The sequence below is a fragment of the Pezoporus wallicus genome, unplaced genomic scaffold, assembly GCF_028554395.1.
Source record: "Pezoporus wallicus isolate ANWC-B61680 ecotype Strahan unplaced genomic scaffold, APGP_CSIRO_Pwel_v1 contig_9719, whole genome shotgun sequence".
Lineage (NCBI taxonomy): Eukaryota > Metazoa > Chordata > Aves > Psittaciformes > Psittacidae > Pezoporus > Pezoporus wallicus.
Window position 1 is genome coordinate 38,208 of NW_026642910.1, and position 24,866 is coordinate 63,073.

Below are 24,866 nucleotides of genomic sequence, written 5' to 3' on the forward strand. Positions count from 1 at the left end.
ACCCTGGGTGAGGGGTTGGAGAGGGCAAGTGAATCACCCACCAGCCATAAGGTCGGTGAACAGGCTTTTAATAAAAGCTTCCTCATACAAAACTTACACAATAAAGACAGAGACTAAAGAAGTGGAACTTTAGGTAGGCAAAAAACCCATCAAGTCTGCCTGGGAGCTGTGGACTCAGGTCCTGGGATGAGGCAGTTCCTCAGATGCTGCATCCTGGAAGGATGAAAGGGAATGAACGGGGAAAACACTACCGGTTTGTGTGGGGAGCAGCAGGGGGGCTGTTCATGCAGTGATTTCATAAAGGTAAATCCCAAATCCAGCTACATTCACAGCAGGTTTTGGGGGAAGAAACCCCAAGCTCCAAGTGTTCAGTGGGCTAGAGTATCGATCCCTCCCATTCCATAAGATCCAGGACTTTCCCAGCACCCTGTGTGAAGCTGACACTGGCAGCTCCCCCGATCCCTGCAGTCACCATAGAGGGAATAGTTTAAGTGTCCTCTCTCCTCAAATCATATCTGCAGAAACCTTGAAGGTGTGTGCCAGCAGCTCTTGCTGAGATCAGTGTGAGTGTACGGAGGCAATGTAGGGATGCCAGGTAAAGGCGTGGGAGCTCTAAGCTACACACTCCTGTAATCCACCTTTAGCAGTTGCCAAGGACCAGGTTCCTCAAGGGAGCTGGTGGCTGTTTCATTGCAGAAGATTAACTCCTGTTTCTGCCTCTTCTCTGGGCAATGCAGCTCCTCTGTATCTCCAGCAGCAAAGCTTCATCCCTCTTTTGTGACCCAAAAGAAGGGCTCAGAAGAGGGCGAGCCCCCCATGCTGGTCTGGTGGGTGCCATCTGTATGGCAATCCAAAAGCAGAGTGCAAATTCAGGGGACAGCACCAGAGGACAGCTCTGCCACCACAAGGCAGCCTGGTCCAAAGGCCAAGGAACTGGCTCCAAGCACTCTACACTGACTTGGGCTCTATCTGCACAGTGCATGCTGCTATAAACCACGAAGAGAACCTGCTGCCTTGGTGATGAATTGCTCCTTAAGCAATTCACCCTGATCTTGGGTGAATTCGAGTGTTCCCAGACTGTGATGAAGAGAAAAAGCTCTAAGAAATGACATTCCCTGGTGACAGAACAAATGAAACCGGTGTGCACATGTGAATTAATCAAGCACTTTGGGCTAATCAAAGGTGACTTTAACAACCTGCAGCTCAACAGCAGATATTTGTGTGTGGCTTTTCCCAAGGGTGAGAGACAACGTCTCTCCCATTCTGTAATCTTATATCCTATCCACTACAGGGAAACAGTGCAGTGCAGAGCAAGGTATGTTACCTGCATTACCAATGTCTGCAGGTTGCTGCAGGTTCACCAAAGCTTGCTTGATCTCACACAGAGTCTTGGCAAGGGGAGAAGCTGCTATCAGGCTCTCCACCTCCAACTCGCTCAGGTAAGCCAACTGGACATCTAAATCTGAAGGAAACAGGGGGGCACTTTTAAGCCTAAAGGAAGAAGAGGCTCTTCGTGGCTGGGAGTCTACAACACATGTGAGGAATGAAACTCAAGGGGGGAAGCGATGCACAGTTCAACTGCTCAGCACCTGCTGACCGATGCCCAGCCCCAAGCAGTGATCAGCTCCTCCTGGCCAACTCCCCCCAATTTCTATCCTGAACATGATGTTCCATGGTATGGAATATCCCTTGGGCTAGTTGAGGTTCTGGCTCTGCTACCTCCTGGCTTCTTGTGCCCCTCCTCACCGGCAGGGCATGGAACACTGAGACGTTCTTGACACTGAGCAAGTGCTACTGAGCAACAACTAAACCATCAGTGTGTTACCAGCGTTATTCTCACACTAAATTCACAGCACAGCATTAGGAAGAGCACTAACTCTATCCCAGCCAAACCCAAGACACCAAATCATTGCCCTTACCGTGTTCTTCATGTCCAGGGAAGCTGAAAAAAACATCTTTCCCACTGAAGAGCTCCCACTGCTGAAGCAGTTCATGATCCTGTGGGGTAAAAAGGGCCCAGGAGTTAAAGAAATGGGCAAGTGGGAAAACTAGCAGGAAGGTGAGAGATGGCCCAACAAGACACCTGCAACTCACCTGCCCTTCCATTGCTTCTGATTTACCTTCACTGGCCAGGCTGTCCAGGGAGGGCACAACTGCCACCACATCCTGCCCTTGGACCTTCTGCTCCACGGCCCGCTTCAGGGACACATTCTTGTACAGAGCGTTCCCCAGCAGCATCTCCAGAGCTTTCATTAACTCTGTTGCCTCTTGCCATGGAGCACCTAATGTGAACCCAACAGGCACTTTCAGTGGACTCCTACAGAACCACATGAAGAACTGCAATGATCTCCAGAGCAAAACCAAGAGCACGAACCTTTGGAAATGCCACACAGTGCCTCCAAGCTGCCTCGTGCTGTAGCATTTCCAAAGAACTCCGTGCTTACCTGTTCCTAAGCTGTGCCTGGCTTCTCAATGAACTCACACGAAGACAGGCTGTCAGCTCTTACAGAGCTCCTACAGAACTACAGCACCACTGGAAGACAAGGTCTTGTGGGATGTCCTCTCATGTGTATGAGCCATCCACTGTACACATCACGCACTGTGCCACCCACCGATGCTCCCTGACACTGCTGCTCTCTTGCTCTGCACTTTGGCTCTCTCACCTGCTTGGGAGTTGTGTCCACAGTGCCCATCGCATTGTTCAGCACACGCTGCTGCCCTGCTGCTCTCTGCAGGTTTGTGCTCATGAGCCCTTTTCAAGTCTTCAGGGTCCAGTGCTTGCAGCATGTCCTGCTTACAGAGAACAGCAGTGTTCAACTCTGCAAGTCCCACAGTCCACCCATTCTGCTTCTTGTATAAAACCAGGAATTAGCACAACTATGTTATGCCAAAAGAAGGGACTGAAAGGAGCAAACTGCCACTGCAGGGGAACCATTTATCTTACAAACGTCGCAGTTGCAAGACTCCCTTCCCTCAGTTGTTTCCACACTGACCATGAGACTCTGGATCTGCAGGCTGACTCCATTGTAGAACACCAGCACGTCCATCCTGTGCTTGGCCAGCTGAGATGCCAGGTGCAAGTTCTGATCTTCCAGCTTATCATAGAGGGTGCGAACACTGAAATCCTCCAGAAGCCTCCGTGTCAAATGCTCTTCTGAAACACAAAGTGTCTGGGGAGTGGCCACAAGTCTTTATTTCCCACAAGGGGCACTGCCTGTCCATAGGAGGCAACAGCATGGTGTAGTGTGAAGGAGGAAAGCAGAAGAGGCAAGAGATGTAAGAGAAGGTCCCGTTCCTTAGTGAGGGGGAGGAGTGTTTCTATCACCTCCTAACTCAGGGTTTCTGCTCCTCTGTTCTCAGCATCACCATCGGCTGTGCTCTGGATTTTACTGTACCCTGTGAACATCCTGAAATTCCCAAGATGAGGTTTATTTCCCAAAGGCAAACAAGCCAAAGAGGGCTGGCCACTGCCCTCCTAGGGAATAAAACACTGACCCATTCCATGACAGGAGGTTACAGTCCCCATCTGAGGAGATCAAATGAACCTAGAATGGAAATGTGTGTGGTGTGTGTAAATGTGCACACATGAGTACAGGACAGCCAAAGTGCCTGTGTGACCTTGGTGAGTAGGTATGAAAGTATCACACTAGAGAGCTAACAGAAGACAAAAGGATGGGCAGTAAACTGGCCCAGCACTTTACCTGCATTATGCACAGCTCCCTTCTCTTCAAAGCCAGCATCTTCTCCAGAAGCACGAGGACCGACTGTCTGATAGAACTGAAGGCTAAAAGGAATGACAGGAGAGGGAGAAGAGTATCTCGTCCTCAGTAAAATCAGATCCTGCACTATCACCAGCCCAGTCCAAGCAGGAGGATAGGTTTCTTGGCTAGATTCTGAAGTCAAAACAAAGATGGACACAACAGAGCTGTTACACACCACGCTGCTGGTAACACCAACGAGCTCCCTGTGCAGTTAGAGACAAAGCATACTGTAGAGCTGGCAAGAGGTCCAGCATCAGGGACTGAGAGTAATGCAACAGGACATGCTTTTGTACCATCAGGGTGTCCTGATAGCTCCCATGCAAAGGGGGTTTACCTGTCTTTAAGGAGGATGTACTCCGGTGGGATGTGTGGCTCACCCAGGCTCCTCCATCGTGGCTTCCAACCCTTCAGGGGGCTGATGATGGGCACAGCAGGCTGGAGCACTACAGCCAGGGTTGCCAGCACCACGGTTAAGGAGCCCAGAACAAAGAGAACTGCTGGGAAAGCCAAGAGGGATGGCAAGGAGGATGCAAGCCACACTTTCATTTCTATTGCTTTACTGTCCTCCCACTGATGGACACGGGACTGGTATGTGCACAGCACTTAAAGAGGCACAGCTTTGAGGAAAGACCTCGACTGCCCTTGTATTTAGCCTCGAGCAACCTTATAAATGATGCCTTTCATTTCAGCTGAGTTTAGCACTAAAACACTCTGGCACTTTCTGCCTTCAAGCCAAGGGAAACAAAGCCCTCACTTGAATTCTTCAAGCAGAGAGTGGGGAGAAGCACAACTGGTCCTTCCCTCTCTCACAGTGTTTTGGCTGTACCTGTGATAGTGGCCCAGTTAGGAGCCAAGTTCAGGTCCTGTTGCTTCAGAACTCCATGTCTGGCCAGCTGGAACAGAGAAGAGGGCTGGAAGGACACATCTTGGGGGTCACAACCCACGTTTGCTTCATTCACAGTCACGATCAGGAAGTGCTCCTGAATGGTCCTATCCCTGAAAACGTATGTCCCAGACTCCAGGAAAACATGGGCAAACCTGGAAGCGAGAAAGTAAGGAAGAAAAGGAAGGAAGGTTGATCCAAGCTTCCTTCAGCCTCCAGCTGTGCTGACAGTCAAATACATGAACACACCAAGCTGGCATTTTCACTGCTCACCGATCCCATGACACACTCACCCTCAAGTCCTGACCATGACATGTGCATATTAACCACAGCAGGCATTCTTACCAGGAGATGTTGAGGTGAGTCTCCTGGATGAGGTGGTCCAACCTTCGGAAGGCTCCAAAATCCCAGCCTGGGTTGCTGTTATAGAGGTGCTGCTTCTGATAGACAGGGTAATGGCTGGATGCACGATCTGGGAATGGTTCAGCACAGTGTCAGCAACAGTGACCCACTTTCAGTCAGGACAGTTGATACTGGTCTGGCAAAGAACTATGGAGCTGCATTTCTCTTATGGGGCCATATGCAGGGCCAACTCCTTTGAGGTGTGCATTACTGCCCAACAACATCTTCTGCTTTCTAACAGAGGACAAATGATATTTTTATTCTGTAGAGATCCAGTCAAAAAGTGAAAAAGCACCATGTAAGTCACTAGGCTAAAACTCTGGAGTCCCCCAAAGGCAGGAGAGACAGGGAGGTATCGGAATGTGCTCATATGCCGTGCTCCCAGATGTGGAGTCGTTGCTCTGGACACAAAGAGCACAGAGACCCAACAACACTCACTGTGGGAATCGATGCTGAGCTGGAAAAGGATCGTGTCTCCTGCTTCCAGGCATACTACTGGGTTAGGAACAAGGGGCAAGGTGTGGGTATCTGTGGAGGAAGCCCTCTGGATTCGATGACCTTTCTGTAGCAACTGATGTGATGAAAAGTCTCCTGGCATGGGCAAGAAACAGAATGAATTCTGCAGAATGAGGAGCTCTTGAAAACAGAGAACTCTCTCTTTGTATCTGTGGGCAATTACAGCTCACAAGGTCAAATTCTGCTCTCAGCCACACTACCATAAATGAGAAGCAACTGGAGTTAGGAGCCAGCAACTGGAGTTAGGAGCCAGCAACTGGAGTTAGGAGCCAGCAACAGACCTGCCTTCGAGTGGAGTTTCCTTCTAGCTTCCTGGAAGGCCAGAATCATTCCACAGGCTGTACTTGACCTGCTCCCAGAGAGCCAGTGCAGGTCACCACTGGTTACTCCCACAGAGAACAAGATCTCTCCCAACTTTGTAAATAACTTGGACAATAAATTCCCTCTGTGCCAACTTGGAAGGAAATGAATGGCTTTGTCTGACTGGAACTTTGGGTCACCCTCAAGCCTTACCTGTGAGAAATGCATCCAGAGCATCTGTGCTGGAGGCAATGAAACCCAGCACTCCAGTGGGACTGAACAGAACCAAATGCACCCGCTGGCTTTTCTGCACGTGTTCATCTGGGCCCAGAACGTTTGCCACTTCCTGTTAAAAGCAGAGGCAACACTTGGCACTGATTCGAGCCTGGGTTGTGATCAGTGTCAGCTGTACCAGACTGCTCCACGGAGGGCTTTCGCCAGCCATTCAGAAGCTGTCATCTCTCAGCAGTGCAGAACCTGAGCAGTGAGAGTCTCTCCTCTCTACTCGCAGCTTTCCACCCTTGTGTAACCTCACACTTACCCACACTTCTCCTCCGTTCATCCTCAGCAGCAGCTCTCTATTGATGCCAAATCCCAAGGAGATCCGTGGGGCTCTCAGCAGACACAGTTGGTCACACAGTTCCTCAGCAGAGACATACTGCTTGCAGTGACATCTGTGCAGAGGACAAAAGGTCTTGATCATTTCCGATCTCTGAGCAAACAGCTATAACACACTGATGGTCAGGCTGACCCCAGTATCTTACAATCTACACTATGTCCATGGAAACCAGGATGGAGCAAGCTCACAGACCACCTCACCCAGCACTGCCTGCTATTCAGTGCCTGTGAAAGGCCAAAATGTAATACCCCACTCTCTAACAGGTATCTAATAGAGATCAAGTTCAGTCCTGTGGCAGTGTTATGCATCCCTCCCTAAAGTTCTGCTTTCAGTCAATGGCTGAAAGAAACAGAGTTTAACTTTAACACACCTCATTTCTGTGCAGTCCATGTCAGGAGGAGATTTTGCAATACGGAAGTTCCTCCACAAAAAGCTTAGAAGTATAATTTGACAAGAACTAGCTTTTAGTTGGCATTAAGCTAGTGTTTTAGTTGGCATTAAAGGTAGGGGGGGAATGAGGGTTGATTTCCTCAACCTGAGGCACATGGAGAAGGTCTACCTCGGAAAACATGAGCTCTGCCCACCCTCACCTTGTCCCTCAGTGTCATTCTGGTGTCTCTGCCCCTGACACCTCCCTCGGGATGCCCTGATGGGATCAGTAACTCAGAACTCACTGTGAGGCCCTTCTGGATGGCACTTACATGCCCAGCTCTGCATTCACCTCTCCCCCCGCGGGCCCGCAGGCAGGGGAGCAGTCGTACCGCTCGGGAAGCACGCACTGGCGTGTGGCTGCGAGCCGGACTGCTCCTGGAGCGCAGAGCTCATCCACCTGGAAGAGCAACCCCCGCCAGTGAGGGACACCCAAGCAGCTCCCACTGAGGGGCAGCACCCCGCAAATCCTCCCCCTGCAAGCTGCTGACGTTCAAGTAAAGGTAACCCCGCAAGGGCTGATAAAGACAACTTGGAAAGCAGGGAAGAAAGACCATGGCATCCCATCCAAGCTCCTCAAGCAGGGCTGACGAAGGACTCCATAGGAGCCATGTGGAAGCTTTAATTCCTGCATCTGTCATTTGTCTGTGACACTGTGTTGCTCCCCATTGCCACAGCATGGAAGAAGCATCCTTTGCCTCCAACTCTTATGAATTTGGCAAAAGCAAGTGCCATTACCCTACACGGAACGGTCAAACAAAGCAGCTAAAGGACTTGTGTCTGCAGCAGCCCAGAGAACTGAACTCGGATTGAATGCACGCACCCTGAGACAGGGCCTGAAGCACCAAATCACCCTCCCTCCCCTTTGTATCACACAACAGCTCTGTTCTGAAGGCAAGCTTTACCTGGGGCCGGCAATCCTGATCGCTGTTGCTGTCAGGGTCCATCTTGCCTCTCTCATCATAGTAAATGTAACCTGCCTGGCAGATGCAGGAGGCATCCGACGGCTGGAAAGCCCGGTTCAGCCCGTGGCAGGTACAGCTGGTTGCACCTTAGAGAAGAGCAGCAGTGGCACATTGACAAACGCTCCACTCACTTGTACATTAAGCCATTAGGTAGGGTAAGGACTTAGTCAATGCTGCCAAGCCCGTCTCTTGTGCCTCAAATCCACCACAGTACACAAAGTAAGGCATTTGCCACCTACCTTACAGTTTTCCAGCCTTCTCCCAAGCTGGATATGGTTCAGTGCCCAACTTTGGCACACCTATACTTAATGCAAGCTCCCCAGTGCAGGGCAAAAGTACTCTTGGCGAAGCTCCAATGTTTTCAAAGCAATGATAGAACAAGAATTAGTAGGGCTGTTCACCTCTTCCTTTGAAGGAGACAAATCCCCTTGGCTAAGAGTGTAAGAGGAAGAAAAGCTTTGGAAATGGAATTCTCCTTCTGGGTGGGACAGAGGCAGAGCAGTTGGTAGCACCAACAGCATCATGAGGATCCCAGGACTTGTGGCCCATCACGGAACCACAATGTGGGGAATCACATTTCTGGGTGATTTCCTTCCTGGTCTCTCAATAGAGGTGAAAGTTTCACTCACACACAGCGACTCACCGGGCCGAGAGGAGGAAGAGCTGCCGCAGGGGAAGCAGGCAGCCTGGGCAGGGAGGTGATTGAAGGTGCCAGCAGGACAGGCCTGGCAATCCTCTATGTGCTTTGCAAAGCTGCTGCTCCTGTGGGTCCCCGGGGGACAGGGCAGAGGGGCAGATGCCAGGGCAGGGCAGTAGTGGCCACTGGGACAAGGCTTCTTGTGGTAACTCTCACTGCCTGGAGACACAGACACTGCGTAGAGACTGAAGCACATGCCAAGAGATAGGCAGAGGCCACTTATTGCCGTTGTACATATCCACACCTCTCTATCATAGAATCCCAGACTGGTTTGGGTTGGAAAGGACCTTAAGATCATCCAGTTCCAACCCCCTGCCATGGGCAGGGACACCTTCCACTAAACCATGTCACCCAAGGCTCTGTCCAACCTGGCCCTGGACACTGCCCAGGATGGGGCATTTACCATAGGCAGCTGTATATAAAGTTCACAAACATTCAATTTATTTCATTGATACTAAAATATAAATCTTCATTTCTTTGTCTTGCCTCTTTCACTGGTCAAATCCAATGGCAAGAGCGAGCAGACAAGATCTCCTTCATGGGAGCTCAACACACATCAGTGAAGTTCACACAGGATACCAGCCAACAGGCTTGCTGTACTCGTAAAGCTGTTCCTAACCCCTCAGGCTGCAAGCAGCAGAGGCTGTCACAGACTTTGAGCCCTTAGACTCACTCCTCTGGTAATACATTAACTCTGAACCTCTCAGCTAAGCCACAGAAGTAGGGAGAACACAGTTCCCAAGGGCCAGAGGGGTCATCCCCTGGGAGACAGGACATGGGTACCCAAACCACTCTGGGCTCCTTTCTCTTCATCCATAACCACCTACCACAATAAATGCTCCACAAAGTGATGTGACAGCCCACACCAGGGTTTATAACTGCGGAGCAGCAGAGCTTTGCCCACACAGAACTTAAAACTAGCAGTCTAAGCTGCTATTTCTTGCCTCCTTCCTCTGTGACAGCTCCTTTTACCTTGTGGGCATATGAAGCCTGCAGGGCAGGGCTGGCAGGGTGACATGATGAGGGGGTCACTGCGGTAGGTGCCTGCATCACAGATCCTGCAGAACTTCTCAGGCGAATCCCTTGGACCAGGCAAGCTGAGGGCCATGTACCCTCCTTCACAAGGCAGCGGATGGGCACTGCCTGGGGGGCAGTAGTAGGGAAACACACACCTGGGATGCAAAACAAGGAGGGAAGAAGGAAAAGTGTCTGGAAGGGTTTGGATTTCCGGATTCCACGGCCAGTGCTAACCGAGGGCAAAACTAAAAGTGGTTTTCACCTGGTTCCAGGCTCAAGCTAACAAGTAGAAATCATAAATCCCCCTTCTCAGCCTTAGCAGCCACCAAATCCATGACTGTTTTCTATTCCAGAGGTACCTTTGCTTCTGCACAGTGCACAAAGTCCATGCTTGAAGCATTAAAATGGGTTTTAGCACAGGCACATTTCACAATATTCAGTCCTTAGAAAGTTAAAGCTGGCTGCACCAAGCACCCCAGGTACTCACAGCTGCTCAGGGCTGTTGTATGTTGATGATCCTTCAGGACAGTAATACCCAGCAGGGCACACGGAAGGCAGGGCTGTGTGAGCAGCACAGTACAGGCCAGGCCTGCAAGGCTTTGGATTTACTGAACCTGGTGGAAAACAAGGGGAAACAGTGATTGATTCCAGCCAGAAATAGCTGGAAATAAAGAAAACAGGAGCATGGTCACGTCACCTGCTGGGCACTCATAGCCAGGTTTACAAGGTACTCCCTGGGTGTTAGGCAGCCCTGTCTCTGCTGGATCCGGGCAGAAGTATCCAGGTGAGCAGGGAGCACACTCTTCCAATGATTTTGCACCAGGCTGGATCCTGGAAGTGCCAGCTGGACAAAGGAAAGCATCCCCTTTACCTGGGCACCAGTATCCAGGGGGGCAGGGATAATCCTCAAACCCGGTCAGACCTGTTAGGAAGAGAAAGGAATGAAGACAGGGCTATGAGGGGGTTTAGAGAAGGGCTCTGAGTGCTATTGCATCTCAGGGAATCCTGTAACCAGCTCCAGAGGCGGAAAAAGGGTGGTTTTCACCTGGCACTCACCTGACAAAGGGCAGTGGTAGCCAGGAGGACAGGGTTGGCAATCTGTCAGGCTCTGAGCTCCTGGCAGCTTGCGGTAGGTTTGTGGAGGGCATTTCTGAGGTGCCAGGAGACTGCTGTGCTCACTGCCATTGCCTCCGAAGCAATAGTGTCCTGATGGGCATGGATAGGCCTCTGAGTCCCCTAGCAAGCAGAAAGCAGGGCTTTAAGGAGTCAGCTTTGCACTGTAATTGGAACACTTTCCTTCTCTGTCCTCGCTGGGTCCTTCCTGAACTCCTGCACAGATGTGCATAATCCACCTTCACAATCCAATCCCCTCTGACACAGGGAGACATCTGGAGCCTGGTTGTGGTTTCAGGCTCTCCCACATTTCCAGTGTTTGCTGGAACAGCACATTGTATTAAGAGCTCAGTGCCTTCTTCCTCTGCAGTCACTAGAACTCATCACTAGACAGTGTGCCTGCTGCAAGGACTGTTCCCCACTGCAGTATCTGGTCTCCTAGGCGTTCTCCTAGGCCAGCTTTCCAAAGCCATCACCAGACTCAAGGATACAAACTCTCCTTACAAACAATGCCCATTCCCTCCCCTCCCTGGTCAGCTCCAAGTTCCTACCTGCTTTGCACCAGTGGCCTGGTGGACAGGGGAGGCAGTCTCCTCTCTTCGCAGCTCCTGGAACACCTCTAATAGTATTCGCAGGACACGGTGTTGGTACCTCAGATCCCTCCAGGCAGTAGAAACCTACAGAAAGGGATGGCAAGGAGATGAAAATAAGATCTGAAAGCCCTCCAATGGCAAAAATGGCTCAGCAAGAGCCTCCTGTTGTTGTAGGATGAACACCTACACAGCTGTGGGGATGCTGCTGTGCATTTAGAGAGCCAAAACAGCTGCACCAGCAGTCTAGCACTATAAATTCAAGGCAGCCTTTAGGTCAGGCACACCTCTTTGTTCAAAAGGCACAAAACCAGAGGAAACCAATGAGCAATGACAGCTTCGCAGAAGGGATCACAATATGTTCTGCACGATAACAGATACTCTCCAGCAAGTCACTGTGCTTACACTTAACATACTACTGAGATCCTCACTTACCTGCAGGACACAGCCCTGCACACTCCTGACCCCAGCGGCACCCAGTCAGCAAGCGCCAGGAGAAGCTGTGGCCCTGGGGAGTGGATTGGGAGCTCCCAGCAAGGCAGAAGTATCCAGCAGCACATTTCCCCTCCAGCCGCCCATGCCTGGAGCAGAGAGAGCAGTGAAGAGGCTTTGTAGGACCTGCTGCTAATGATTTGGTGCAGGAAGAGATGCAATGAACTTGGCAATGAAAAAGACCTTCTTATGCTGATACGAGAGAGAAAACAGACCCATTTTGCCACTTACAGAACCATGCAGATAGCTTGAACCAGACAGTTCTCAGTTCAAATTCCACGAACATGGGCAAAGTGCTTTAGATGCAATTGTGGATGACTTTCCACGGGGCTGGAATTCCTGCATTACTTTCATGCTTTCAGAAGCACTACCTACTATCCCTTTCAGATGTATCAGACTGCTTTGAGGTGCCCCCAAAATTCATGGGTCCAACACCTCTGTACCCCAAAGCTGTGTCTATGCTTCTGTTTCTTTCCTTTGAACGAGAGATGTGGTAGAGAGCTGGGAGGAGCCTGGCATCGACTCATCAGCACAAAACAAGATGCCAAACTGCTTAAAACGGAGAGGAAAGATGCCAGATCGAAATGCATCCTAACCTGCAGTAGTGACCAGGTAAGCAAGGCAGGCATTCCTTCTCATTCCACAGGCCAGTCATATTTGCAGGAGTGAAGGTGCCTTCGGGACATGTGAGAGGAACCCTTGTGCCTGAAAGGGAGCCCACAGAGACAATAAAACCCCTGTTGTGCTCTGACAAGACTCTATAACGGAGGAGCTGACTCCCAGGAAGCAAGATGCCAACTACACCACATCTGCTCATTGCCACTTCCCATCACCTGGCTTACAGGATGACACACATTAGGTTTGTACAACTCCTGGGTCACAGTGAAGCCACAACATTGGGATCCTTGGTGTGCAAGTTCCAGTGTACCTGTAGGACAGTAGGAATGTGGGGGGCAGCGCCTGGGGTCTCCTGCCACCAGCTCCTGGCAGTAGAATCCTCTCTGGCACGGGATGCAGGCTGCAGAGCCGCTGGCTGGCTGGTACTCCCCAGCAGGGCACGGCGTTGGATGGGCTGCCCCGGAGCTGCAGAAGTGACCCTGGCAATGACAGGAGGAAGCAGATTGCATGGGGATAGGATCCGTATAAAGGGTGATCCCAGAACTGCCCAAGCAGCGTCCTGCGGGGATGTAATCAACAATTCCATGGCCTTTCACGACTGTGGGAAATGAAACCTCCTGCCTGGAGCTGAGACCCACCTCTCACCTTAGGGCAGAGAAAAGCTGTGGGGCTGACGGAGCTGAAGTTCACTGGGCAGTAAAACCCCTCAGCACAAGGTCCTGTTGGAGAGCTCAGCCCAACACCAGCACAGAAGGAGCCAGGGTAGCATGGCACACAGCTCTCCAGGGAGGCACCACCTGGGAGCAAACCAGAAGTGAAGGCCAGCAGGGAGATGATGAATGTACACCCAGTGCTGCCACAGCATCGTCAGCGCTTCTTTGGACTGATAACCCATTGCCACCCTCAGGCCTGACTGCCTGTGGACCACAGGAGAACCCTGTGGGTGAAGCCACACTCACCCGTGGCATTGTTCAGGGTCCCAGCTGGGCAGGCAACTGGGAAATGGGTGCCCTCTGGACAATAGTGCCCAAGTGGGCAGGGTCCACTGAGCGGGAATGCAGGTGTCCCACGTGGAATGGCATCAGTGGCTCCTCCTTCACAGTAGTAGCCAGCTGAACACAGACCTGCCATGGGGGGACAGAGAGGGCAGCAGTCACCAGCCCATGGCACGGCGGTCAGCGAGGGAGCACCTCCTCAACCCCCCACAAGAACCTGTGTTATCACTGGTGATATCCTGGGCCTTTGGTTTGCCTTCTCTCCTTCCCATCCATCTTTGGTCTCTATCACTGCCCTTCCTGACCTGCACTGACCTCATCTGGCATTTGCCTATTCTCCTCATTTCTCTAACTGGTTCCCCATATTCTGTCTTGTGTGGGAAGAGCTGTGGCTCTGCTCTTCATGCCTCCAACCTTTGCTTTTGGCCCAGTGACGCCTACTCCGTGCTTAAATGGGAAGGGTAGGATTTTGGAGGACAGAAAAGAGCAATAAAAGGGTTAAAAACATAGAATGAGAAAGGGGAAAAACCTAAGGGGGATAAGAGAAGTGATGCAGTTACATGAAAGCGACATCCAAAACAAATGCTCAGCTCGAAGAATGAAACAGAAATGACTGATAGGCACAGACAGAGGGCAGGGGGTGCGCTTCTATAGCCTTCACTACCTCTGTTCCCTGAGATACGTTCTCCACTTCCCCACATCCTTCAGCCCTGACTCTCCAACCCCCCTGTGGTGGGTGTCTGCTATGAACCAAACTCACCATCAGGTTCCCAGTTGGCATCTCCTCTGCAGTACCTCCCCACTGGGCACAGCCTGCAGGCGCTGCGGGCCAATGCCCCCTCCACAGTGTTCAGTGTCCCCTCGGGGCACGGCAGGGGGGCAGCAGTCTGAACTGGACAGTAGTAACCTGTAACATGGGGAGAGGGGAGTGAGGCACTGCTCAAAAAAGAAAGGAGAAGAGGTGGACACGTTGAGCTTGCTCCAAGGGCAAATACCCCATCCCCTGGAGTGAACCAGCGCCAGCAGTTGTGCAGGCATCAGTACCTCTTCCCATTGCCGCACACTCGTGTTGCTCACCTCTGGGGCAGCTCAGTGGCTCAACAGTGGCTGCCCTGCTGCAGGCCATACCAGCAGGGCAAGGCAGGCAGGCGCTGGCCCCAGGCACAGGGCTGAATGTGCCAGGCTCACAGGGCAGCTCTAGCACAGTGCCTGCAGGACAGTAGAAACCACTGGGACATCTGTATCCATGAATCCCATCAGAAGGGCAGGGAGCAGAGTTTCCTTCCAGGCAAACATAGCTGTAGAGAGAGAATTCAGACCTGAAACAAAGAGCTCACAGCCCTGTTCTGGGGAAATAGACGGGGGAGGCAATAATCAAGAACCAAGGGTCACCACAGTAGAATCACGGGAGGGTTTGGGTTGGAAGGGACCCTCAAAGCTCATCCTGTTCCAACCCCCTTCAATGAACAGGGACACCCTGCACTATAGCACGTTGCATAAGAAACATCCCTTGGAAACCCAGGTTATTTCAGTTTTGATAAAACCAGTGAAATAACTTCAAAGATTCTAAGGCAAATCCTGCTATTTTGCCCCAGGAAGCGAGTGTCTGCCCATACCCTGCGTTACACGGCGAGGTCTGGGCTGGATCGGACAGTCCTGCCCCACTGCAGTAGCGTCCAGCCGGGCAGGGCTGGCACTGCTCCTCTGCCTCCAGCCCCACCATGCTGGAGAGGGAGCCAGGAGGACAGGGCACAGGGTATTCTGTACCACGGGGACAGAAGTGCCCTGCAGGACAGATGTCATTCCCGGGCAGCCCAAGGCTGGAAGATTCCACCTGCATCAATAAAACACAGAGGAGAGAAGTGTTACTGAGAGACTTGGCACCATGTGCTACAGACAAGGTTCTGGAAAGGGCACAGAGGAGCAGAGTTATAATATCCCAGATCGGTTTGGGTTAGAAGGGACCTTAAAACTCCTCCAGCTCCAACCCCTGCCACAGGCAGGGACCCCTTCCACTAGAGCAGCTTGCTCCAAGCCCCTGTGTCCAACCTGGCCTTGAACACTGCCAGGGATGGGGCAGACGCAGCTTCTCTGGGCACCCTGTGCCAGCGCCTCAGCACTCTCACAGGGAAGAGCTTCTGCCTTATCTCCAACCTGAACTTGCCCTGTTTCAGTTTGAACCCATCACCCCTTGTCCTATCACTACAGTCCCTGATGCAGAGCCCCTCTCCAGCATCCTTGTAGCCCCCTTCAGACACTGGAAGCTGCTCTGAGGTCTCCCCGTAGCTTCTCTTCTCCAGGCTGAACAGCCCCAGTGTTCTCAGCCTGGCTCCATACAGGAGGTGCTCCAGCCCCTGAGCATCCTCCTGGCCCCCTCCTCCTCCAACAGCTCCATGTCCTTCTGATGTTGAGGTCCTACAAGTCTGCTGCTACTGGAACTAAACAAAGACCACAGCTGGCACTGGCTGCCAAGATGTGGATATCCCATCCCTGTGTCATCTCCTGGAGGAGGTATTAGACATGACACCTCAGTGCAAGCTACACAGGGGTCTGAGCAGAGTTTATCTGTGGGCAGCAACACATTGCAGTGGACATCAAGAGCAGCGGCATGTCACTGCATCTGAGGAGCTCTCAAGGGCAGCAATAAAAGGCACAAGCAACCCCACAGAGAGCAGAAATGCTTGGAAAACGTTGCCCCAGAAGGGACAGGTCCCCATGTCACCGGGTTTACTGCGCTGCTGCCTGGCACTTACTCACCCTGTGTTTGAATGGGGCTGGGCTGATGGCTCCCTTGGCACAATGATAACCTGAATAGCAAAATCCAGATGGCTGTGACAGGCCTGGTGCTGAGCAATACATGCCTGCAAGGAGCAGAAAAGCAATCTCAGTGTGAGGGCCTGCACAGAAGATCAGCGGAGGAGTCAATAGCATGAAGGGAGAAGTATTCCTCATCCTTCCCATGTATGCCCCTGGGTTGCTTGTGCCAACTCCCTGCTCACCTGTGGGGCAGGGCTCACAGTCAGACTCATTGGTGGCACCACTCCTGGGGCCAAAGGTGCCCTTTGGACATGGGTGCTCCAAACTGGAGTTGGTGCCAGGCAGGCAGAAGTACCCAGCAGGACACACCTCAGGAGTATGCGCTCCAGAGCCTAGGACACAAGCACAGCACCTTGCTCAGGGGAGGTGACAGGAGCTGCCTATGGCTTTAGGAGCACAATCCCATCTAGGGAGCTGTGCAGCCCCATTCCGTGTGGTTCATCTTGTTGCATGCATGAGCAGTGACACAGTGAGAGCTTCGTAACTGGTATTTTCCTGGGCATGGAGCTTCTCTCCCCAAATAGGAGAAAGATTTGGCTTCAGCCTACTTGTTCACCCAACAACCCCATGGGCTTTGAAATGGGTTTTGCCTTCCATTCTTGGCAGAAACTGCTGCCCCTGCATGTCCCGTCCAACCCACACTGACTTAGCAGAACCTTAACAGAAGAAAGGCAGCATTCAGAATAACCTTTTATTGTCTGTGTCACTAACAGGCAGACTCAGCCCTAAACGACATGGAATCCCTTTTACCACAACACACAGCCCCCCCTTCACACTCCTCACAGGAGAGTCCTGCTGGGCAGAGGTCACAAAGTCCTTCCTCTCCTGGGACTGCTATGCCCCATTCTCACAGGGTATAGGAAAGGCAGATCCCACTGGGCAGTAAAAGCCCCGTGGGCAGTGATGGGGGTTACAGAAGTCTGGCCAGGGGTGCAGTTGTAGCCTGCAGAACATGGTCCTTCAGAACTGGTTTTACCCAGCTCTGCAATGACAAAAGCAAACCCCTTCCTCTTCCTTTGCGAGAACAAAGACAATGGAAACCCTTAGCTCCTGAAATCACCATCTCCATCATACATACATGCCTGTAATACATGTCAGAAAGCAGCAATTCTCTGAAGTTCAGCCTCAGACAAAGGACATCTTATTGTACAGGAAAGTAAGCTCTGAATTATCTGCCTGGTTTAACACAGGCTTCCAATTCAATGCTCAGCTGTGAGTGACGCTCTCAGTTGTGGCTCCAGCTCTGCTAGAAGCTTTGTGTTAGCTCAGTCAAGTCATTTCCTTCCTGTTGCTTCAATTCCTCACCTGAGAAAGTCAAAGCCTCTTTGTCTCACAGAAGGTGATGGGTGAAGCTCTTACTGTCAGCGTGACCACAGACATTGCAGTGCTGGCTGGGGAGCACAGAAACATCTTGCACAGCCAGATGGTAAGAACATCTGAGAAGCTGCAGAGACCCTGGCTGTTAGCGAGCACCAAGGGCCCGTTTGCTGAGCTATTTTGTTTTCCTGAGGCCAAAGACACAATGGGCATCTAGAAGATGTGGCTGAGCCAAGGGAGAAAGGTGTGATAACAAGCAAGAAGTGTTGTGGGTGACCTGAGACTGCTACCGAGATCCCAACGTGAGTTTTGGGAGACAAATGACTTGGGGTGTTTATATTGATGTACATCCTGCATAAACTGCTGCTAACCAAAGAAGATGCGTGGCACTAACTGAGTTTCTTCTCCTGTACCTGCTAAGCATGAGCTTGTAAGGATAAAGCTGCAGTGGGTGTCTATCTTGGCTCACATTGTGTAACTCACCACTGCAGAAGTACCCAGCTGGGCAGGGCTGACAGGCTGCAGGCTGCCATTTCCCACTGTTCGGGTTGAAGCTTCCAGGACTGCAAGGGACTGGGGATTCAGAGCCTTCAGGACAGTAGAAGCCAGGGGGGCAGTGCTCCTGATCTGGCTGCGTGGCTCCACGGTGACAGAAATACCCAGCGTAACATGTTCCTGCAAGGGAGAAAAGCTCCTGCATTAGGTTTAAGCAATGAGAGAACATCAAGAAAGCCAATCCTGGGAGACAAGAAAGATGTCAGATGCACGCAATACACACCAGAAACACTGGCCAGGCCTTCTCCTTGGCAGAACCTCCCCGCAGGGCAGGGCACGCAGGCATTACCATGACCCATCCCAGCCTGAGGCAGAAAGGTGCCAGCGGGACACGGCTCTGGCTTGCTGCTGCCTGGTGGGCAGTAATGTCCTGCTGGGCAAAGGCTGCCTGCCTCTTCATGGGCAGGATTGGGGACTCGAGCCTCTGAAGTGCAGTAATACCCAGGCAAACAAGGACCACTTGGGGAGGAGAGTCCTAAAGACAAGCAGCATAAAACATAAGCCAGTGGCGTGATGTAAATCACAGCTTCTGGACTAAACAACCCAGCCAAGCCTTGTCAGCACAATGATTGCAGTCTCTGATGGCCCCTTAAAAGCTCAATCCAGGGTCTCCGTATTCATTTACCAGGTAGCCAAAGGCTTAAAGAGCTTTCTAGATCATCTTCACAGACGGGGGGGCTTGCTCTATCCACTAAGAGGCAACCGAAAACTAATGAGTCCTAGAACCCAAGCTGCTTGGTTTGTGGTTCCATCATCTTTGCTTAACCAGACGCACCTCAATCTGCCTCTTTCATTCAGCTTACAAAAGACTGCAAAAGTCTTGGGCGTGATCACAAAGAATCCTACTCAAGGGGTCCCAGAGCTCACTGCAAATGCTACTTCAAAGTCACATAAACCGCATACAGAAGAGCACCCACTGGAGAAACTTTTCGGCTCTGCTCCACACAAACCAGCCTAGGATTCTATGTAACCCATAGGTGATTCCTACCTGCACTGGCACAAAACATGCCTCCAGGACAAGGCTTGCATCCCCTGGCATTTTCCAGCCCAGTTTGGTTGCTGTAGGTGCCCTCTGGGCATGGGTATTGATTGGCAGCTTTTGTTCCTGGCAGGCAGTAGTACCCTGCTGCGCATTCTACTGCCTTGACCACACCATGTGGGAAGCTCTGGAGATCACCCGGATGGGCTTCTAGGGCACAGAACCTGCCCAAAAGAGCCCAAGTCTTGCCTCAGGCCAGAAGTCCTGCCAGAGGCCAAGAAACTTGTGCACAATAGTGACAGTCTAAGACTCCACAATAAAAGGAAAGTCAATTACATGGAAGGAAGTAAATGGAGAACCAAGATGCAACCTGTCAGGAGCATTTTGTCCATCCCAGCAGACAGAGCTCCCAGGATGGGTTTTCTATGGTTCACAGACTGTGGTACAGAAAAATGACACAATAAAGGGAAAGGTGATAACAGAAACAAGAAAACCAGCCCTGTGTATCAAAGGATGCAACACACAGAGCAGTCTAAGGCAGAGGGAAATGCACATGCTAATTCCTAAGGAAAGCATCAAGAGCAAGGAGAGAATCCACTTCACTTACATCCCTGCTGGGCATGTTTCACACTGGCTTTTCCCAGCCTGATCCTGGTATTTTCCAGAGGGACAGGGTATGGGCTCTGCGCTGCCAGTGGGGCAATAGTGACCCACAGGACACAAATAGTCTAGGAACAAAGAAAGAAACACACTTGTAATGTCACTGCTCTGCTTATGTGCTGAACAGCTCTATAGTGCCATGAGGGGAAGCACCACCACACACCTAGAACTGGAAGATTTAATAGGATATAAAATCTTTATAAAGCCATTCTGCACTGCCACATGGTTCAATAACTTCCCCTTCAGAGCCCCATGGATGTTTTTAATCCATCAGAATCTGAGTTACACTTATGCGTATATCACTCTTATGAAAGAGAGAATAGACAACTGCTTATGCATCTTCTTGCTCTCTTTCTAACAAAGGTGAAAATATCCCATGGAATAAACTTCTCTTGGGATATTGTTTTCAGCTTGGGTTTTGCCTTGGTAAGATCCCCTATTTTTCCTACTACATTTACACACAATTTACACACCACTAAACCTGTGTTGCAAACGCGTTTTAATCTAAAGAACTAGTCATTTCTAAACGTGACTTGAAAGCGTAACTAAGGTCAGATTTTAAGCCCTGTGCCTCCTGTAGGTAAAGAACGACCCAAAGATTTCCTACCTGAATGCTGGGCTGACACAGAGCCCTCTGGGCAAAACCATCCTTCTTTACACAAGCCCTCTGGGGATCTCTGGCCATGCTGAGAGCAGAACCACCCTGGGGAGCAGGCCTGGCAATCCTGTGCTGACTGGCCCCCATCATGAGCCAAAAAGGAGCCTGGAAAGAAAAAGCCATCAAAAGCACATCCTCTTGTCATCCTAGACTAAAGGAAAAGAGCGGGAGCTGCTCACACAGTAACTAACTACACCAGCCCCAGAAACCTCCTGCAGAAGATGCCAAGAGGATGCTGGCAAGAAAGGAATCCAAAGGGAGTAGAGTCCCCTTGGAGAGTAGATGACAGGTTGGTCCTGAGTGCTGGCTGCGCTGAATTCCTCTTTATTTCTGGTCTGGACTGAGCAGTGCAACCACTTGTTTAATGTAACAGGAAAGAAACAAACATTCCACAGTCTTTCTCCTTCAACTTAACCATCTGTCTCATGAAGAGTGACGGTAAAGGACAGCTCTTGATGTGCAGGGAGGGTGGCAGTGGTGTGCTGGACTGTGTGACCTCTCCTTCAGCATCATGTAGGCCACAAGCTGAGGCTTCTGAGGCAGTTTTGCAGCTACTCTCTGAGGACACATCTAGGACTGCTGTTCCCAATACAACAGCACTGGATTAGAGGATGAGCTTTGTGCTGATAGCAGCTGTCTCTTGGGGAAATAAAGGGGCAGCAGGACAATGGTACAGCCTCAGGCTCAGCAGTGCACTGGGAAGAGAAAAGGTTGAATGCAGCAGCTGCCATCAAACCTACCTGGAGGACACGGAGATGGAGAAGAACTCCCTGCAGGACAGAAGTGGCCTCGAGGACAAATGTTCCCTCCTGCTCCATCCATGGGGTTTGGGAGGGTTGAGCCCCCTGTGCAGTAGAAGCCAGCCTCACAGGGACCTGATGGAGCTGAGAGCTCTGCTGTTGCACAGTATGAACCTGATGCAGGGGTAGAAGCAAGGCTGCCATCTAAGAGTGCTCAGAACCAGTCCCAGCACAAGACTGGAATTGCCTACTGCTCTTGGCAAAAGGAGAGCAGCACACATGGGCAAAACCCCATTTCTGCAGGAAGCAAGCAGTCTTCTCCTACCTGGGGTGCAGGGAAGAGGAAGAAAGGACCCAGCAGGACAAAAGGTTCCTGCTTGGCACAAGCCAAGAGATCCAGAAGCTGGAGCTGCCATACCTGCTAATGGAAAAGACATAGACTGAGTTGAAACAGAAGAATTGAGAGTACCTAAACAGCTCAGGAAAACAGAACCAGAGTGCTGAAGGAAGGAAAAGAAACAGGAAAGTAACCCACCCTGAACTGCCTGGACCCTACAGGTGACTCTATAATGCCACCTTCTCAATAACAACAGCCATCATGCTCTACCATTCCCCTTTGTACCAGAGTGATTGCCAAGAAACACTGGTTTGCTTGATGTGGATCCAGGTGGACAAAACCATCCAGGCATGCACAGTCCATCTGGTCTTGTCAGGCCTGGCTTGGAACAGACCCTTCCGGGAGGACACAGCTGGCACTTGGAAGTATCCCAGATATTTAAAGCTTCGCTGTAGGTTCCAGGGGGACAGGGATACTGAGTGGCAAATTCTGTATTCCTGGGGCAATAGTGACCTAGGAAAGAAGAGAGAGGTTTCACAAAGGTTAACACGTGCTGGAGAATCACCAACCTAGACACGGCATTCTCTTCATCTGAGAAGGACTGATCCCAAGCTTCTCAGCTTTAGTGAGAAGGTCTCAAAGTGTACGATAAAGGTCAAAGCTGATGCTCTATTTACCATTTTCCTCATTCAGACAGGAGCCGAATCTCAAAAGAGCTTAAGTGCTTTGACCAAAGACATTGACCTGTCCATCTGCTGCATCATGCAACCAAGCCCAAGGGCAAATCCACTCCAAACAGCTGCCGGCGCATCTGCTAATCTCAGATTACCCAATCCCAAACTGTGCCGGGATGAGTGGGCAGAACGACCAGACCCACCTGCAGGACAGTCGGTGTAGTTTGCGGAAGCAGCCGTGCAGTAAAAGCCTTCTGGGCACTCCAAACACTGTGCCATGCTCCAGGATGGGCTGTAACTCCCCGCAGGGCACGGCTGGGCTCTGCTGCTCCCCACCTCACAGTAATGTCCCGGTGGACAGGGTCCTCCTCTGACCGTTGTCTTGCAAGAAGAACACCCCAGTTACAAGGCTACCAACTCAGGGGTGGCCCTTGCAAAGTGATTTGGGTCAAGCTCTTATGCCGATGAGAACCAGATGTGTTGTGTGAAATCCTGTGCTCATCCCTCAGGCTGCACGCCTATTCCTTTCCCAAAAGAAGGGATCAGAATTGTGCCCATAACTTGCTGGGATGGCCATTTGGAAGGTGGCATCACCCTTTCACCATTCATAGTCTGCAGAAAGCTGAGGCATAACCTAGTGTTTGCTGAGTTATCACCTTTAAAGATTCTCACTGTATTTTGCCTAGGAGGGGGGCTGACAGATGCAATGTTCTCATCAAACTCCTGCACTCCTAACCTCTGGAATTCTAATCTGATACAGCATTTCACTCTGCTTTGCAGAATCAGTATGCAAATAGAGAGTTCTTTTTGGTCAGCTTTTAGATGTAAAAGCTGAAAGAAGGCCAACTGCCCCTTTTGCTATCAAGAAACCAGATGCACCGATGCACCCAATACACAACATAATGTAGTTAAGGGACAGTTCAATCAGGGGCAGAAGAACTAAGGTGACTTTATGGTCTTCAGTTCCACAGATACATTTTACACTATTCACAGTACAAGCACAGCTTACCCTGGGAGGTTTAGCAGAAATGGCTCCTCCACTGCAGTAAAACCCAGCCTCACATAATCCAGTTGGAGAAACAAGTCCAGTCCCATCACAGAAATACCCTGAAATGAAGAGGAACCACAAAAGGACCATAATGATACTGGTCACATGAGACAGACAAACAGCAAGTGTGCAATGAGGAAATAATCACTGAAGCATCATGTTTGATGGCACCAACATCTATTCTCCTGGAGATGCTGTCACTGGGAATAGCTGCAAGTACAGAGCTTACATGCCTGAACAAACAGCACTCCTTGTATCATCTACAAGGGGCTGGAACTGGATGATCTTCAGGTCCTTTCCAACCCAAACCATTCTGTGATTCTGTGACTTTAGGATCTCCTAGTACAAAACCACATAGAGAAAAGGTGGAGAAAGGGAAGCTCACAGTGCAGATGCAGTCCCTTTATGCTCTACCCTGTATCTCTCTCCATGAAAGCAGTTGTTCATGATTGCTTGCTCTGGAACCACAAAGTGTCTCAGGAGCCCTGGAAATACTGGTGCTTGGCTAGAATCTCATTCATCCTTTCTTTTGATATTGTACCTGCATCACACAGGAGACAGTCCTTGATCCTAGTATTCCCAGTTGAGTTGCTGTAATAACCAGGAGGACATGGCTGTGGAAAGGCAGAGCCCATAGGACAGTAAGTCCCCTTTGGGCATGTGTTCCCCAGAAGACCATCTGTAGGTGCTGGAACAGAAACACCTCCTCTGCAGTAGAACCCAGCCAGACAAGGTCCTGTAACATGGGACTGCCCCACAAGTGCACAGTAGTGCCCTGAGAAAGCAATGCAATGCCGTTAGTAGGGGCAGGAAAACACCCCAGGTACTCCAGAGAGGAAGCTACACAAGTCACCCCTGAAGCTCAAGAACACTCCCAATTTTCATGCATTCTCCTGTCATATTGAGATGTCCTTATTTGCCGCTTGCCTGGGTCACAGGGGGTGCAGTGAGCCTTCAGGCTGCTTCCAGTCTGGGGGTTGTAAGTCCCTTTTGGACATGGGAACTGAGTGGCAGAAGCAGTACTTGGAGGGCAGTAGTGGCCAGCTGGACATTCATTCTCCATAAAGGAAGAGGAATTTGGGGGGCAGAAGAACCTAGTGCAAAGAGACATTAAAAAAAGAGAAGAAATAAGACATTTTCTAGCAACATTCCATCCACAAATACCTGAATAACAACTTAGTGGTGGGACCAGCCAGTCTAATGTGGTGTATTGACCACAAGAGACCTACTTATGCATATTTTACTACATTTTGAGTTGTTTCCTCCTCTGCCAAATTGATGGCATAATTGCAAAAGCCACAGAGACATAATTTCCTTAACTTGAGTCACAACACATCCAGGCTGCGATTCATCAACTTGTAAAAGTTAATCAAGGTCAAATCCAGGCAGTAATTGGAGATGAATCCCCACAGGAAAAAGCCAGACTCAGCATCAGGTGATACCCAAGATCCTCTTCCCCTTCAGCAGGCTTGTTGCCAAGGGAACAGTCTCTTCCTTTAGACATGGGAAAGGTTTATGGTGCTAGTGGTTTCCTTGCTCCAAATAACTTTCTGATCTAAATTCCAGTGTAGTTGTACCTGGATTTAGGACTTTGCCTGCTCCCACACTCAGCTGTAGCGTGGTTAAACAGAGCTCTGCTTCCTCACAGACAAGTGCTTTTCAGTGGTAAAAGAACTCATTTTCC

At 50.7% G+C, this 24,866-nt stretch overlaps 2 protein-coding genes across 2 annotated transcripts in view; both read right to left on the reverse strand.

Moving 5' to 3' along the window:
- Positions 1 to 148: 148 nt before the first annotated feature.
- Positions 149 to 19,247, reverse strand: LOC130611941 (multiple epidermal growth factor-like domains protein 6). Its single transcript, XM_057433197.1, has 34 exons — positions 19,075 to 19,247; positions 18,310 to 18,561; positions 18,015 to 18,206; positions 16,397 to 16,546; positions 16,155 to 16,258; positions 15,014 to 15,231; positions 14,475 to 14,695; positions 14,158 to 14,304; positions 13,362 to 13,526; positions 13,048 to 13,199; positions 12,713 to 12,881; positions 12,381 to 12,489; positions 11,728 to 11,873; positions 11,254 to 11,379; positions 10,646 to 10,825; positions 10,287 to 10,511; positions 10,077 to 10,203; positions 9,545 to 9,744; positions 8,519 to 8,731; positions 7,816 to 7,961; positions 7,183 to 7,310; positions 6,404 to 6,536; positions 6,076 to 6,208; positions 5,485 to 5,637; positions 4,990 to 5,116; positions 4,588 to 4,799; positions 4,096 to 4,258; positions 3,702 to 3,784; positions 2,994 to 3,154; positions 2,664 to 2,790; positions 2,095 to 2,282; positions 1,920 to 1,998; positions 1,325 to 1,462; positions 149 to 213 (listed from the first exon to the last, which is right to left on the reverse strand). The coding sequence occupies exons 1-34, from the start codon at positions 19,091 to 19,093 to the stop codon at positions 200 to 202; spliced, it is 5,100 nt and encodes a 1,699-aa protein (XP_057289180.1). The 5' UTR covers positions 19,094 to 19,247; the 3' UTR covers positions 149 to 199.
- A 126-nt stretch (positions 19,248 to 19,373) lies between these two features.
- Positions 19,374 to 24,866, reverse strand: part of LOC130611940 (multiple epidermal growth factor-like domains protein 6) — a 28,276-nt gene continuing 22,783 nt past the window's right edge. Inside the window, exons 35-43 of the mRNA XM_057433196.1 lie at positions 24,110 to 24,276; positions 23,724 to 23,957; positions 23,144 to 23,241; positions 22,338 to 22,515; positions 21,746 to 21,973; positions 21,449 to 21,541; positions 21,124 to 21,297; positions 20,333 to 20,488; positions 19,374 to 19,793 (exon numbers count right to left, since the gene is read on the reverse strand). Of these exons, the coding sequence (XP_057289179.1) occupies positions 19,669 to 19,793; positions 20,333 to 20,488; positions 21,124 to 21,297; positions 21,449 to 21,541; positions 21,746 to 21,973; positions 22,338 to 22,515; positions 23,144 to 23,241; positions 23,724 to 23,957; positions 24,110 to 24,276 (1,453 nt within the window). The 3' untranslated portion in view covers positions 19,374 to 19,668. The remainder of the gene's footprint in view (positions 19,794 to 20,332; positions 20,489 to 21,123; positions 21,298 to 21,448; positions 21,542 to 21,745; positions 21,974 to 22,337; positions 22,516 to 23,143; positions 23,242 to 23,723; positions 23,958 to 24,109; positions 24,277 to 24,866) is intronic.

Excerpts from the sequence above, each read along its gene's own strand:
- LOC130611941 (XM_057433197.1), bottom strand. Across the intron at positions 8,732-9,544 it reads AGGCTTCATATGCCCACAAG|GCAGTGAGAGTTACCACAAG; the intron begins GTAAAAGGAGCT and ends CTGTGTCTCCAG. Across the intron at positions 3,785-4,095 it reads TACATCCTCCTTAAAGACAG|CCTTCAGTTCTATCAGACAG; the intron begins GTAAACCCCCTT and ends CATTCCTTTTAG.